General features: G+C 41.9%; 2 protein-coding genes across 2 annotated transcripts; one reads left to right on the top strand and one right to left on the bottom strand.

Annotated features, from left to right (window-relative positions):
- Positions 1-220: 220 nt before the first annotated feature.
- On the bottom strand, positions 221-11,051 carry thoc6 (THO complex 6). Its single transcript, XM_079519613.1, has 13 exons — positions 10,894-11,051; positions 10,488-10,579; positions 9,948-10,012; positions 8,795-8,898; positions 7,977-8,014; positions 7,665-7,713; positions 5,430-5,501; positions 4,590-4,692; positions 4,450-4,499; positions 2,991-3,053; positions 1,940-2,050; positions 1,660-1,788; positions 221-887 (listed from the first exon to the last, which is right to left on the bottom strand). The coding sequence occupies exons 1-13, from the start codon at positions 10,918-10,920 to the stop codon at positions 807-809; spliced, it is 984 nt and encodes a 327-aa protein (XP_079375739.1). The 5' UTR covers positions 10,921-11,051; the 3' UTR covers positions 221-806.
- Positions 11,052-11,229: 178 nt separating this feature from the next.
- Positions 11,230-13,923, top strand: rrn3 (RRN3 homolog, RNA polymerase I transcription factor). The gene has a single exon (XM_079519611.1). It carries the CDS (start codon positions 11,550-11,552, stop codon positions 13,377-13,379), a length of 1,830 nt encoding a protein of 609 aa, XP_079375737.1. The 5' UTR covers positions 11,230-11,549; the 3' UTR covers positions 13,380-13,923.
- The last annotated feature ends 1,927 nt before the right edge of the window (positions 13,924-15,850 follow it).

Raw genomic sequence — 15,850 nt, 5'->3', positions numbered from 1 at the left:
GCGACATCTAGCGTCGCTTCGTTCGATAGGCCACCAATTTCAGTAAGACACAGGATCATGTGTTTGCGAAACACTCCCTTCCTCGACTAGTTTCTTCCCCGTCTTGCTCAATATTCAAGACGTTAATGCACACATGAATGTAATAGACATTTTCATACAGTCAGCTTGAACACAGAACCAAATTCACTTTATAAAACACAAATATTTATAAAAGTTTTAAAAATGTATTTTATTGTTATAAAATACTACACCACACTTGAAAATGTGAGATGTAACATCTGCAATGTTGGACAAATAAAAAAAAGAGTCAACTAAGAACAGTCTTGTAAGAGTAAACAATACTAGGAACTGCAGTTTTATGGTGTCTAACGCAGTGGTTCCCAAAGTGGGGTCCGGGGACCCCCAGAGGTCCCAGCTAAATGATAGTTTGGAACCAAATGGACCCTTATGGGTCTGTAACTCTGAGTGTACAAATGGAACCAAATGGACCCGAATTAACATTGATTTTACAATATAAATTGGGAGTCCCAGAGATAGAAATGCCATTAAGTGGGGGTCCGTAGACTAATGCATGTCAAACTGGGGGTCCTTGAAATTAAACTGGTTGAGAAACACTGCTGGAGCCGTAAAAATCTTCTTATGGGGGTCCCTGGCATGTCTTTTCAAATGGGGGTCCGCAGGGCTAATTAGTGTCAATTTGGGGGTACTTGACAGTAAAAAGTTTGGGAACCACTGGTCTAACATACAATAAGCACAACAAAAATTACTGAAATATTCTCTCAGGGTATATGTATGGGTGTATACTTTCAGAAGGTCAGAGAAAAAGCTCTGTAGGACAGGTTGGTGAATACATCTATATGATCACTGCTGCCTCCCACAGTCAGCACCTGAAAGACAAACACAACATTATGTTACTTTGACTTACGTTACAGTTATATTCTCTACACCAAATCTCTTAGATCCGCCAAAAGAGACAGATCTACAAGCTCACAACAACGCATCATCCTCCAGAATAGGGATAATAGGGTTTACCACCACATGAACCCTATTCTTGTGCGAACATTCTTGGTATAGAGGGGAAAAAGGAGGACACCTAGTATAGTCCCCCTGGGGAACACCGATCAATAAAGTATATAGGATTCAAGTGGTTAAGATTTGAACTATTGTAATACCAAATGATGGCCTAAACATTAATTAAAATTGGACAGGCTTTGCAATATGAGACTGCTGATGGTCTGTTTGAGAAGGCATGTGAATAGGGGTGGTTCTGAGATGGTAGACTTCACTGGTGAAACTCCTGAAGGTGTTGTGGGCCTAATTTGACGAAGCATATCTGATGGATCGTACCCAAATCAGCAAATTCTGTTTCTCACCCACCTCGCTAACACAGTAAAATTCCTACACCCAGATGGTGTAAAAACGTTTTTTTCTGGTTAGAGTCAACTACTTTCAACCGGGTGTTCCTATTGTGTGAATGTGGCTGCAGGCAAAAATGGTCAAACATCAAAAACAGCTGATCTACAAGATGTGAGCTTGTAGATTGTCTTCTGTGCAACACAGTTGCACGATAAAGTATAAAACATCACACATTCTACCTAGGTCTTCATCCTATAAGAGCAGGAAATCATTCACAGCATGTCTGTTGGGTTAACATCTCACCCTGTGTTCTGTGCTGTTGGAGTTGAGTGCTAGTGTGTTGAGGGAGTGGGGCGTACAGGGGATCTGGGCTTTGATGTCTCCTCCCAGCAGGCAGTGGGAGACGCACTGGCCTTCACCCACTGTCAAGATCTATGCCACCGGACAGAGGGAGAAACAAATGTCAGAAAGAAAGTAACACTGAAGATAAGTTTAACAATAAATCCATGCACCGTCAACGCAAATAAAAGCATGCACATAACCAGGCTATAACACACACATGACGTGCACACTCCGATCTCACCATATCTTGGTAGAAGGTTGCTTGTCGCTGACAGCCTGACAGAGGAAAGACAGACGTGGGAGACATGGATCGGAGGTGCCAGAGAGACAAGGACGGACCTCCTCCACACAGCTGGAGATAACAGAGAGAGAGAAACCAAGATTCATACAGCCATTATTTAATTCTCAGAGAACACATTGTTCTAAAAGCTTCCCCATTCTAAAAGCTTCCCCATTTTACTTTGAAATTGCTACATGGTTTTCAGATTTTTCTGAATTTGCCAATTCAACTTCCTACCATCACTTGATTTCCGGTTAGTCACTGCTTGAAATGCTAAGCCGGCATACCAAATCTGTAGCTTTTGCTTTTGTTGTATAAATTCCTCTGCACTCATTGCCATGTCTGCAGTAAGAGTACATTACGCATTTCTAGCCCACTTAGTACAAGAGTAGGATGTGGTCTTGTGTACGGTCGCCTGTTAAAATGAATGGTACAATTCACTGCCAGATTGTTCAATGTGATCAAATGAGGATTAATGTCTCCGTTTACTCTATTGAACCAAATAATTTTACTTTTGTGTACCCCCACACAAGATGTAACAAAAACAAAAGCCTTGAATTCTACTCTACTTTTTCATTACGTTGAAATCAGATGAACTGTCCCTGCATCAAAGAATTACCACCATGTAAGTACTATAAATGCAGATATTATATACCAATTTCATGGCAAATGTGTGTATAGTACAGTACTCAATGTAACACTTGAGTCAGTGGACACGATACATTTTCTGGGAACAGGGAAAATGAAGAAATGAAACAAGGAAATAGGGTGAGTGAGTCATAACTAAGTCATAACACCATCTTGCAGAGATCAAATCTTGCCACCCATTCTTAAATACCTCAAGGATTTCTAAAGGGTGACGCCCGGCAGGCCTAGAGAAATGATAACCGTTTCAGTAGCATGTTTCAAGGAGAGAGAACAATTCTTGACAAGTCTGGGCAATGTTCACAGTCCAAATGCAGAAAGACGACCTGTACAATAGGAGGGTGTATGTATAGATGTGGTTTCTTACCATCCAGTCAGAGTCTGTGGTGAGGCAGCTGATCCATTTGCCGTATTGAGGGCGGGCACAGCTCTATCTCACCATCAGCAGGTGAGGTGAAGAGGAGAGATGGAATAAGATTTTGGTTTAAATTCCTGATGCTAGGTTGTTGTTCTTTAAATAGCAATTACATAAATTAATACATAAAATGCAGTAACGCTTCAACAGTTTAACGTATTGGTACACAAATCGTTGCACACTCAGGGTGGCACCAATTCTGTGCTGAACATCTCAATCCTAGCAATCTGCAATCTGTATAGTAGAGTATGTAAATACAATATAGCCAGCACATCTGCAGTGGTTGGAGGTGGTCTCCCAGCTCTTCCATTGACACATTTAGACCCTGGTGTACGATAAGAAAACGGTACCTATTGGTTGGCAATCAGGTCAATAACGTCATTTGAAGCAGACGACATTGGACACTAGCATACCATTTGTATTCTACTGTAGTTTGGACATTGTGATTACCATGGGTCTATACTTGGTACACGTCCTTTTTCCCTCTTTTATAACACAAAATGACGCGTGAGCTTGTAGATCTGTGATTTTGACAGTTCACAACTGAGTTTGGCTAAGGAATTTGAACCAGTGTACCAAGTATGGTTGCAAGTTGCAACTTGGCTCCGTTTCAATAAGAATAGAGAGTTTTTGGTTAAAGTACATTGTTGACACTGTTACAACATTTCATGACCCACTTTTGCGTCTTGACATACTGGTTGAGAAACTCTGTTCCTGAGGGCTGAATGAACAACCTAGCTATGTGTAAATAAAGTCTTGCTATCACCGAGTGAAAAATGCCATTTTCCTTTTTATGAACCTTTTATAATTACAGCTACAGGTTTGTGGACCCTTTTGTCAGTGTTCCTTTTTTCCTCTTCATTTGAACAGTTTTTTGTCTGATTTCAAAATTGATACATGTCTGATTTATTACATCTTTGCATTTCGCTTCCAAAATGTTCATCACCAAGATGGGGACTAACGACCAGTATAAAATGTTGAGCACTCTATAGCAGCCTGTTCAGTGTTCACCAATACAGCCTACATCACATCTCTCATATTTTCAGAGAGTATCTTATATTATTACATTTCTGTTGCTTCAGAATGATGCATTGATGTAAGTTAAAAAGGGTGTGTGTGTGTGTGGGGGGGGGGGGGGTGAGTACAGTTAATTGCACAACTTTTATATTCATGTTTAATTTATCATATTTAAGTATTAAACAGGAACCCATGTATTGTGTTACCTCATACTTGTAAACTTCAATGCAGTGTAATATTGCACAGTCTAGCAGCCTGTTCAGTGTTCACCAATATAGCCTACATAACATATTTATAAAGTACCATATATTCTTTACTAATCAATTCAGTCCAATCCATGTTTAATTGATCACATTTAACTATTAAACATTCAGGAACCCATGTCTTGTCTTACCTCATACTTGTAAACTTCAATGCAGTGTACAGATTGGTTCGTCCTGGAGTCTAGAATTATAGCAAGAATTTAGTTTTTTTTTTTTTAAATCTCAAGTCACATGAGCCTGAAGTCAACTGCCATGCAAGGCCGCAACTCACCCCAGATCCTGACGGCACCGTCCTCGCTTCCTGACAGTATCTCCCCTTCCCTCTCTCTCAGTCCCAGACAGTGGATGTAGTCTGTGTGACCCTGGAGAACGGACTAGCGACAGAAGACACGGGCAAGTTAACTTAAATGTAATCCAAAACATGAATACATTTAGATTTAGACTCAGCTGTATGGTAGAATATGTTAATACAATATAAGTGGCACATCTGCAGTGGTTGGAGGTGGTCTCCGCCACTTTATCCATTGAGAAATCTAATACAACTACTGGTTCTCATGCAGCTCTGCCTGAAGCTATATCCCCTGGCCAAGGGGCGGTTTCCTCTTGGATGAGTGGCTCTCCCACACAGCTCTGCCTGAAGCTATATCCCCTGGCCAAGGGGCTGTTTCCTCTTGGATGAGTGGCTCTCCCACGCAGGGGACCATCTTGTATCTTTAAAACACAATTCTCCAATCGTAATGAGTCAGGGTGTTATTTGTTCTGATGGGATTTAAATCCCTTGAAGGTTGTTTCTCTTCATTTTTTGGACACGCGCTCTATGAAGTTTCCATAATTGAAAACAATTCATGCAATACTGTATTATGTTATATTATTATAACGCCTGGATCGGTTTCACCAGCACACTGTTGGTACACTGGACCATAAATGTGCATCAACACAAACACAGTAAAATCATGAATGTTAATTTAACTCTAAGAGTGTACAAGACAGTGCAACCAAATTACCTGTAAGGGCCATTCCATTTGTACACTTTGGGTTAAATTAAACTTCATGATTTTACAGTGCAAAGAGAGATTTATAATATTCTGAGTCAGGAAGAGAAGTGTCATACCTTGAAGGTACCGTGCTCCAGGTCCATGATGTGAATGTTGTTGTCTCCGCCACCAACAACCAGACTGTTGTCCTGAGATGCACACAATGGCAAGAAACTTAAAGAAAAATATCTTCTAGCATAAGCATCTGTGACTGTCAATTTAGATTTGAGCTAAAAATCATTTTTATATATTGGCTATTAAAAAATAGCAGATATATAATCCTATCGCATCATTTCGTGCCACGCTCATATTGCTAAGAGCTTGTAGATCTGCTATTTATTTTTTTACGCAAATCGTTGCTTCTAGTGAACAACATATTTTGAGATTGGGGTCTCCAGTCAAATACAAATAATCATATATAAGCAAAAGCTTTAATGTGAAATACCATACTTTCAAAAGTTATAAAGTGCCTTTTGACCTGAGGGTGGTGCTATAGGAAAGACCAAAAGCAGTAGGGTTCTTTTTCCAAGGCATATACGGTATGCACTAAGCAAGTTTGAAAGTCCTGCCCATCACATTTTTGAGATATCTTGTGTGCATGTTTTGGCCTAATGGGGCACTAGAGGAAAAAAGAAGCACACAGCTACTTCACCCTTTTTGCAAAAAAATGTACTTCCTTCCTGGACTACAATTCCCATAATGCTTTGGTGCACTGCTCGTCCTTGTGGATAGGGGGAGGGCTGTCTACTGAGACAACATGTAGTCCAAGGACAGTCTAAGAAGGATGAGACGCGAAGACCGTACGGGCGACGCCATGTTGCTTTGGAAGGAAAGAAACATGCGCAGTTGAGACCAGGAAGTTGGACATGCACAACTGCGCATGTTTCTTTCCTTCCAAAGCAACATGGCGTCGCCCGTACGGTCTTCGCGTCTCATCCTTCTTAGACTGTCCTTGATGTAGTCCAGGAAGTAAGTGAGACCAGTGTCGATGACATCAGAGACACTGGGCTTACTGCTAAAATCAAAAATATCTAAACCCACATATTACACACATAAAGACCCCCAGGAAAGTGTTCTAAATCTTCTAAACGTCATTAACATATATCTTTTTGCAAAAAAAAGTTTCCCTTTAAGTCAGACTTTTTGTTTTTTGTTTTTTTTAAACTTTTATTGAAAGGTTGAAAATAATTTGGCAGGAAATGGGGAGAGAGATGGGGGGGGAGACGGGAGTCGAGCTCGCGGCACGCCGTCAGCCTGGCTCAGCAGCCTAGGTGCCCAGACGGTTGAGCTAACCGCCCGGGCCCTGAAGTCAGACTTAAGTCGGATTTATATTTACTTGTACGATGGCAACACTCTCCGCAAATAGCCAATCTACAGGTAGATCAGCCATTTTCACCAAATGAGTGATGCTAGGGGTTCATGTGGTTATCTATACTAACAGTACTTTAACAGATATTTCACTTTCAATGTTTTGGGTCATTTTAACGTCTACTGACTAATGACTATATCTTTTTCATTATCCCAAAAAAGGAAACCGAAGCAGGAAACCGATGGATTGTGCTGGAGCTCTCTGGTGGAGCTTTTGCCCCTGCGACCCGACTACAGATAAGCTGCTGAAGATGGATGGATGGATATATGAAAAAGGTTATTGAAAAAACACAGCCCCCTCACGTATTATAAGGACAATATCGGTTACCAGAACCAAGGACAGGTGTAATGGAGTTTGTTTGTATAGGAAGGTGTCTGATAAAATGAATATCAAATATCAAAAAAGACTTGCCCCCCAGTCCACGGCCTGAAACCCTGCCTGTTAGAGCAGGTACCCCTTGGGGGTAAGAATTGTTTCCAGGTACCCCCTCATCATCGCAACACCGATAAGCATATTTGCAACCTTACATTTAGAACCATTTGTATTAAAACTTTTCAATCAAAGTCACAACACATTTTCACAACATTTACTTAAGATGCTATCTTAGTAGAATAGATGTAGACCTATTTGACAGTGCAGTAACATAATTGCCTCCCTTGATGCATCAATTAAGCGTCAACAACCATCAGCTGGTCACTGTCACAGACAGCCTCTGCAGCACTGAGCAATATAACTGAAAGTGACTACATGGAGTCTATTTCATTTCTATCCAAAGGCCCTTGAATGATGGAATATGATTATGGATTACTGTGATTATGGTAAACTCACATATCACACATACCATACTTCACTAGCAAAAAATCGGAATTATTTTGCGGACCCCCTGGCTAGGCGTCGGTCCACGGACCCCACTTTGGGAACCATTGTGTTAGAGTATACTCACTGTGGGGTTGATAATCATGGCATTAATCTCCGGGATCTCCAGGCTGGATCTGAAAGCAAAACAAAGACCCCATTTATGGTCTGCATACCATTAAAGCCCACACACGCACACACATCTACGCTGAAACACACACACACACACACACACACACACACACACACACACACACACACACACACACACACACACACACACACACACACACACACACACACACACACACACACACACACACACACACACACACACACACACACACACACACACACACACACACACACACACACACACACACACACACACACGTCTCACTTGTAGTTGGGCCTGCGAGTCCATGCCGCTTTGGAATTCTGTATGAAAAGGCACAAATACAAAACAGATTATAATTTCTGAAAATAAACTACTGTAAGTGACATAAATAAATACAATAGTTAAAATAGGTGTTAAATAGCTCAATATTCCAATAGTAAGTATTGCTATGATATAGCGCGTTTCAGTAACAGGAACTCCCTGTTGCTCCAGCTCTTAAGTAAACAGAAAATACATCAGTTGACCCTGATGAAGGCCCATGCAGGCCGAAACGCGTTGGTCGTGTTTTTAACCCTTGTTTTTAATATTTAATTCATTAATGAAATAAAGGATTTTTCTACTTCTACTGGACAGAGCTGCCTTGGACCCTCTTTTAAGTTCGCCACCTTATATCTCCTTCCACAGTGACATTGACTCAAGGTATAGAACTTTTTAAGAACTCTTGTGCTTTGCTAAACAGAAAATATTTTTTTAAGTCTGGATATAAATTTCATCCAATCTGGAGAGAGGACTCATACAGGGTACAGGGTACAGTAGAGAGGACTCATACAGGATACAGGCCAGGGTACAGTAGAGAGGACTCATGCAGGATTCAGGGTACAGGATAAGTAAATGAAACTGGAAATGATGAAACAACTAAATTATCCGGAATTTGATAAATTATATTTCAACTCTGGGTGAAATTTGTAACCCACCTGAAAATGTAATTTCTGTTTACTACAGAGATGGAGAGACAGGGAGACTCCTGTTACTGAACAAACACGCTTTAACTTTTTAACAAAACAAACAAAAAAACTGTCTAAAGTATTAGGACAGTGTACCTTCTTAATGAGTTCAGTCCAGCTCCAGGCGCTGACCTCACCGTTCCCAGCACTGAGGAGCTGAGAGTCGGTGGAGAGCAGAGAGAACACTGGCCCCTCATGAGCTGAGGAGAGAGGAAAAATACACCACCATATGTGTGAAGGAATACTCCACACCACAGCTAAAACCTGTACCTGTGGACACTGCAAAGTTCCAAGGCCATTGTAGCTGCTGATATCTTGCCCGCAAAAGTTTGTATTGGCGCTTCATGTACCAATCATTGAAGACTGAAGAAATGTGCTTGCATCAAACAAAAACATCCCAATGTCCCACAGAGAGCCCTGATGGGATGTATCACAAGATCACAACTAGTGCCCCGTTTGAGTTGGTCTGTAATATTGACTATTTACAATTTCAACCCAGTAAAGGAGGATAGAGTATATCCTTTTCATTGTCGACCGCTTTGCAGTTTTAACTTGACACTCTTGAGCTATGGTGGCTAATTTCAAGTAGTGTTGGCCATGAATGCTGAATGGCTCAAAAGATCTCTCTCACACACACACACACACACACACACACACACACACACACACACACACACACACACACACACACACACACACACACACACACACACACACACACACACACACACACACACACACACACACACACACACACACACACACACACACACACACACACACACACACACACACACACACACACACGTTTTCTGACCTAGGGTTCACCCAAAGGACCTTTGTAATACAATGATGAACACAAATGAAACATTAAAGTTGACTTTTGTTGCATAGAGGGAATGTGCACTGCAGGATCTTATGTCCCAATCACATAATTAACTTTTACTAATATTAAGGCAATAGATACAGTACATAACACATTACATAACATTGCTGTCATGGGTAACCATACCAATGTCATAAAATGCATTACTTAATTACATTTTGTAATTGTTATTTGTTTTTACAGTTGCGTCCATTTTCCCACATATTTGGAAACAAAACAGAGAATATAAGCTAAGTTCAAACATACAATGGCTCAAAGAAATAGGCAAAAAACATTGTACTTCTGGATATGTGCGGATCTATTCCAGGCAGTAGGTTCAAACAGGAGGAAATGTACAACACTGCCAATACAATACTGACTAACCTGTGAATGTTAGGATGGGTTTTTGGCTCAGTTCAGTAGCATCTGGGCTGAGAGCTGAGGAGAGGCTGGAAAGAGCGAAACAGAGAGTGAGAGAGAGAGATTACAAAGAGACCAAGTCTTCAATCTGTAAATACGTTACTCAAAAAAAATATTTGTAATCTTTTTGGAGAATTATCCAAAAAGATACTACTATACTAAATACTACTGTATTTAAAATTGCTGTTTACTATGTACATACCTAGCCAGCATGCATGTATTATTCTGTATTGTACTGCTGCCTACAGTACAAAAGTGTCAATTATTGATATAGTTTTTTTGCACAGAATAAGATTACCAGTATTCAAAATTGTCCAATTTTTTACACTTTTATTTTCTAATTTAGTCTGGTAGTACACATAGATATTTTCATGTCCTTAAAAGTCAAATCTGTTTTCACTATTACTGTGTTTCTAAATGTCCAGTTTAAGCATTTATTTCAGATCACGTTTGGGTCCATAATAAGTCAGTCAATTAAATCAATCGGGTGATTAAATAATGAACCTGAAGAGAGCTATTTCTCCATAGTTGTTGCCCGCTGCCAGGTAGCGACCACATGGAGAGAAGCTCTGGGAGAAGACGGACATGTGGAGATGCTGCATGGATGGAGAAGAACAGAATGATTGGAACAACACTGGTCTGGAGTGGACCATCACCCTGACTAACTCATGTTTGTAACTCTTTGTACAAAACAATAAACAACAACAAGCTAATGCATCCAAACCCACGTGAGACTCTTGAAGGTGCAAATGGTAGATCTGTCACCTTCTCAGAGTTAAAACACCCAGGATTGAGTTCAGTTTATCACAATGGACCTGACCATCATGCAGAACATTAAGGTGCTGCTTGGGAGAGTTTGGCTAGTAAAAACTATAACAATTTATATCAGAAAAGCATTTTAAATAGTTACCTCTATGGGGCCCATTTTTCGACTCATGCAGGGTTCTATCTGCCAATGCGAATGTGAGTTTATTACAAGAACAACTCAACAACACTAAAGTATTGTCGTTTTCAAATCGGTGTGGCGGACGCGGAACTATGACATCAGAGCTCAATGGTCGCATCCTGGGGACGTCATCTTGCGTCACCAAGCTGCAGAACCCATGGAAAGCTTCTGGTTTCTGTTTACTGCTCAATGCTTTGATCCGGCCCAAAGTCCGCCTACTGTATCCGGTAACTTGTGCACACACACATATATGCATATACCGTTTCTGTATCCGCTCTAGTTCCAGCCCGGATCAGTGAATGGATCCTAGTCTAGCTGGGAGTCGGAAGTCTTCTCGTGGTGGCGCCACACATTTCCTTTCCCCACTCCAGCATGTATTGTTTTTCATGTACGTCGTACGTGTTTCGAGGTGACTGTCATCTCCTATGACTATATTCATACTATCACGAGATGCATCTGTAAAATCATATAGACCGAACTGTGAGTAGTAGTAGTATACTACGCATTTAAGCTAGCTGTATTACGTTTTTGTAGCTTGAGCCGTCATGGCTGATGTTAGCCATTTAGCTTAGCACCACGCTAAAAACACAAGTACCTGTGGGTCACTTTTTTTTCGCAACATGGAGGTGGGCAACCGTGACTTCATGAACACTCCTCCTATGAAGACTGTCCGGTTTGGAGGCAGCGTGGTGGACACCTTGACCAAACACAAGCAGGGAGACTCCAGTGACTATGAGCTGCTGAAACACCAGCTGGCTGATCCTGAGATAAAGGACGCACAGATCATCAACTGGCTCCAGGAGTTCCGGGGCTGTGTGACCCTGCTCAGCAAGGACCACGAGCAGCTCATCTACACACTGCTGAGGCTGCCGTGGCTGGGACGCAGCCCGGCGGTGGTGGAGGAGTACCTGGCCTTCCTCAGCAACCTGGTCTCGGCTCAGACGGTCTACCTCCGCTCATGCCTCAAGATGGTGATCTCCCACTTCACCCCCAAGAGAGTGAAGATCCACGAAGAAGGGGTGGACATCTCGGATTCGGACGACGAGAGTGAGGACCTGCCAAAGAACTTTGATCAGTGTCACCGGGCCCTGCAGCTCATTGCCAGATATGTCCCGTCTACCAGCCACTTCCTGATGCCCATTCTCAACGACGGTTTCCCGTTTGTGAAGAAATCCTCCAGAACCCTGGAATGTTACGTCCATAACCTCCTGAGGTTAACAGTGTATCTCCCCTCCATCCGCCGAGATATACTGGAGCTCATCATTGGAAGGATGCTGAAACTTGATGTGAGTGCCCCACGGACAGAGATAGAAGAGGTAGAGGAGAATGCCACACTGAAACACATGGAAGGAGAATGTGTTGAAGAAGGACTCTTTGACATGGATGAGGACGACTTGTCAGCGGTCAAGGCCTCCGGGCCACCAGGTGGTTCTATGATGGCCCACCCAGTGGCCGAGAGGCTGGACACTCTCATGGCTGTGCTGTTGGCTTATATCAAGGACATCTGCCATGTCAACGGTATGCTGCAAGTGGAGAGGACAAAAGAACTGTATAGAGAGCTGATGGGTGTGTTTGACAAGCTCATCCTCCCCACGCACGCCTGCGCTCATGTCCAGTACGTTCTGTTCTACCTTTGCAGTTTCCGTGTGGCCCTGGCAGAGGCCTTTTTGGAGCATCTGTGGAAGTTTGTTCAGAGCCCCTCGCAGCCCGCAGTCCTGCGCCAGGCCGCCGCGGGATACATGGGCAGCTTCCTGGCCCGTGCAAAATTCCTTCCCGTGGCTACGGTGCGTGCCTGCCTGGACCTGCTGGTTCCCTGGCTCCACCGCTACATCAACGGCCAGGACTGCGGCGGGTCGAGGGCGTACTGTGACGTGAGCCTGCACGGACCTTTCTACAGTGCCTGCCAGGCCGTCTTCTACACCCTCATCTTCAGACACAGAGCCATGCTGGACGGCAACATGAAGAAAGGCCTGGAGTATCTGCAGAGCCTCAACCTGGAGCGCCTGGTGATGTGCCAACTAAACCCTCTTAAAGTCTGCCTGCCCGCCGTCACAAACATGTTTGCCGCCATCACCCGGAAGTACCAGCTGGTGTTCTGCTACACTGTCATCGAGAAGAACAATCGCCACATGCTGCCAGTGCTTCGCAGCTCCAAGGGCGGCGACGGTGCCCATGCCAACACCAACCCGCTCGACAGCTTCTTCCCCTTTGACCCCTACCTGCTCAAGGTGTCGGGGAAGCTGATCGAGCCCCTCTACCAGGTTTGGGAGGAGCCCGCAGAGACGCAGCTTGATGAAACCGGCCGGAGGAGGAGGCAGAGCTCGATGGAAGACGAGGACGATTTCCTGCACTGCGGGACGCCGAAGACGCCCGGCTCCTATGAATCACACCTCCGCAGCCCGGCCAGTGTGGGCTCTCCTCCCATCGCCTTCCTGCAGAGACCCTTTTGAGTGTTGACTGTTCTGAGAGCTTGTATTTGCCAGATTAATCTGAAGAGCAAGTAGACTGGAACACTAGTGTCCCTATTATGGGTGTGACATAACAGTCAGCGATCCACAAACACAACACATTGCATCGCAACGAGATAGAATGCATTGCATGCTCGTGGATCTGCTGTTTTTGGCAAAGAGATTTGGTGTCTCGTCGAGGGGAAAAAAGGAGGGGGCCGAGGACAGACCTCTGAGAGACCTTGGTCAATAAAATATAAATGTATTTAAGTTAGAAATATGCAGTCGTTTTAGAAATGAAAAGAAAACAGACTGGCGTTTACGTTTACCAATTAAAGAGCGCAGAAGTCTAGGTGTGATATTGGGTTATGCTTATCCTAAGAATTTTTCAGACTCGGATAATTTTATAAATCTTAGTACTGGCTCGATCAGCTAAAGATTGATTCATACTTAGATGTGAGACACAATGTGCATTCCAAGTAATAAATCAGTCATTACTGTATATTGTTCTACTTGTGAGGAATAAATCATACTGCTGACACTGTCAGTTAACTTGTCATGTGGACAATTCTTGTGTTTTTCCCATCATATCCTATCCATTTTGTCATACTTTTCAGAAGTTTTCTCCACTACATCTGCGCAGAGACAAATATTGTACTTTATCCACTACCTTTACTTTGCACATTTAGCTTATTAAAAAAATCATACATTGCCGGAAAAATGATAAGTTAAGCTACCCAGAAACATGTTAATTAAATTCATCCCCACCTTTACCATCTGCAACATTAACAATCTAATAAGATGATATGAAATAGGCCATTCTATACGAGTATTTTTGATTCTTAAGTACTTTTACATTTAGTACTGCAAGTATATTTTTATACCAATAAACCCAATATTTTTGTATTTTTACCCAAAAACATTCTGAATACAGGACTAACTAAATCCACTTTTTCAACCTACCGGTATCTTCATATAATTGGTGCTGACTGAGTAATGTGGATAGGTTTTGTAATTTCAATTAAACAAGATTTCAAATTTATTTTGAATTAAGGTCAGGAATACTGTATCTACTAAACATGAAGAGAATGTGAGAAATATATTAAAATAAATTTGGGCAAGTAGACTACATCCAGTGGAATCGGGGGTCATGAGCTCATAAGGCTATATAGGTCTTGTTTTGTACAAGAACAAGGAACATATTACTTCTAGATGTGATATTAGAATATTAGTGAATGTGTTGAAATTGTCTCCTGAAATAAATACAGTTGGTAACTTGGCCACCTGTATATGATCTCAAGTTCAATCACAATTATACTATTAGAATTAGTGTAATGTTTCTATAATTATTGAGCATTTACCCAAGTCAAAGTAGAAATATTGATTTGAAGCTGTTCTGCATCAGTCCAGTGAATACTCTTCTTTCTTGTTTGCTGGGATGATGCGGTTTGATCTCTTTGGCAAAGTAGGAAAGTATGTTTAGGGCAGTGGTTTTCAACCCTTTTAATTTCAAGGCCCATTATTTATTCCGCATTTGAGCCATGGACCACCATTTGATGAGATTAAGCCTCTCAGACCCAAAACTAAAGGATATTTTGTTGTCGTTGGATAAGATTGTCTACAATTCCATGCTTTTGGCAAATGTTGATCAAAATAACAATTCTACATTCTCTAAATTGTGTAGAATTCTTGTAAATGAAGTAATGCAGATGTTTAACAATAATGTAACTCTTGAGAGCGTTAAAATGAACTCCATTTAGCTAGGGCCCACCTGGAACCCCCTCAACTGGTTTAGAGTTGTATTTCTTGGACCCTTGACTGAGTCACACAAGCGTCAGTACCTTACTCGACCACCTGAGGGCAGCAACACAACACCAATGTGACCCATGTCCTGAGTTGACTAATTCATGTAGCCTACCAATGCCTGTTTTTGTTTGGGCCACAATGGAAATGGTGTTGTCATTTCTGAGACGCATGTTAGTCATGTTTTCTCTTAAATAAATCAAATCAATTAACTGATGCTCTTAAATGTTGTCAGCATCTTTTATTTACAAGAAAGATTTCTCAAACATTGCTTTACAAGAGACAAAATGGTTCAAAACTACATATATCCTGATTGTATTAACAGTAAAACTATAAGATACTTCTTTCTAGAAGTACAATATTTCATTTGAAGAAAAAAAAAAGTAAAAGTACAATTGATTTTAGAATCTATTCAAAGTAGTATTACATTAAAAGTTACCGCAATGAGTAGCACCCCTTGAGACCACATCTTCCAGTAGCATCTCAATGCTTTTAACCACTTGAACCCTAGCATCCCTATCCTGGGGTGAACATTGACAATAAGCTAAAGTAGCCCATCTACAAGCTTGCAACCTATTGTGAGCTTGTAGATCAGTTATAGTGTAGAGTAGACCCTATACTACACTACACCCTCTTGTTTTTAGTCCACAGCATAGTCTACACTGTAAAAT

The sequence above is a fragment of the Electrona antarctica genome, assembly GCF_951216825.1.
Source record: "Electrona antarctica genome assembly, chromosome: 14".
Taxonomy (NCBI): domain Eukaryota; kingdom Metazoa; phylum Chordata; class Actinopteri; order Myctophiformes; family Myctophidae; genus Electrona; species Electrona antarctica.
The sequence above is the reverse complement of the archived record's forward strand: the minus strand, read 5'-3'. Positions and strand labels throughout refer to the sequence as shown.

Bases quoted from the DNA above. Each gene is read 5' to 3' on its own strand.
- thoc6 (XM_079519613.1), bottom strand. From the start codon at position 10,920: ATGAGTCGAAAAATGGGCCCCATAGAG. The intron at 10,013-10,487 runs GTTCATTATTTA...CGCTCTTTCCAG, and splicing joins GGAGAAATAGCTCTCTTCAG to CCTCTCCTCAGCTCTCAGCC. The intron at 1,789-1,939 runs GTGAGATCGGAG...CCGGTGGCATAG, and splicing joins CAACCTTCTACCAAGATATG to ATCTTGACAGTGGGTGAAGG.
- rrn3 (XM_079519611.1), top strand. From the start codon at position 11,550: ATGGAGGTGGGCAACCGTGACTTCATGAACACTCCTCCTATGAAGACT.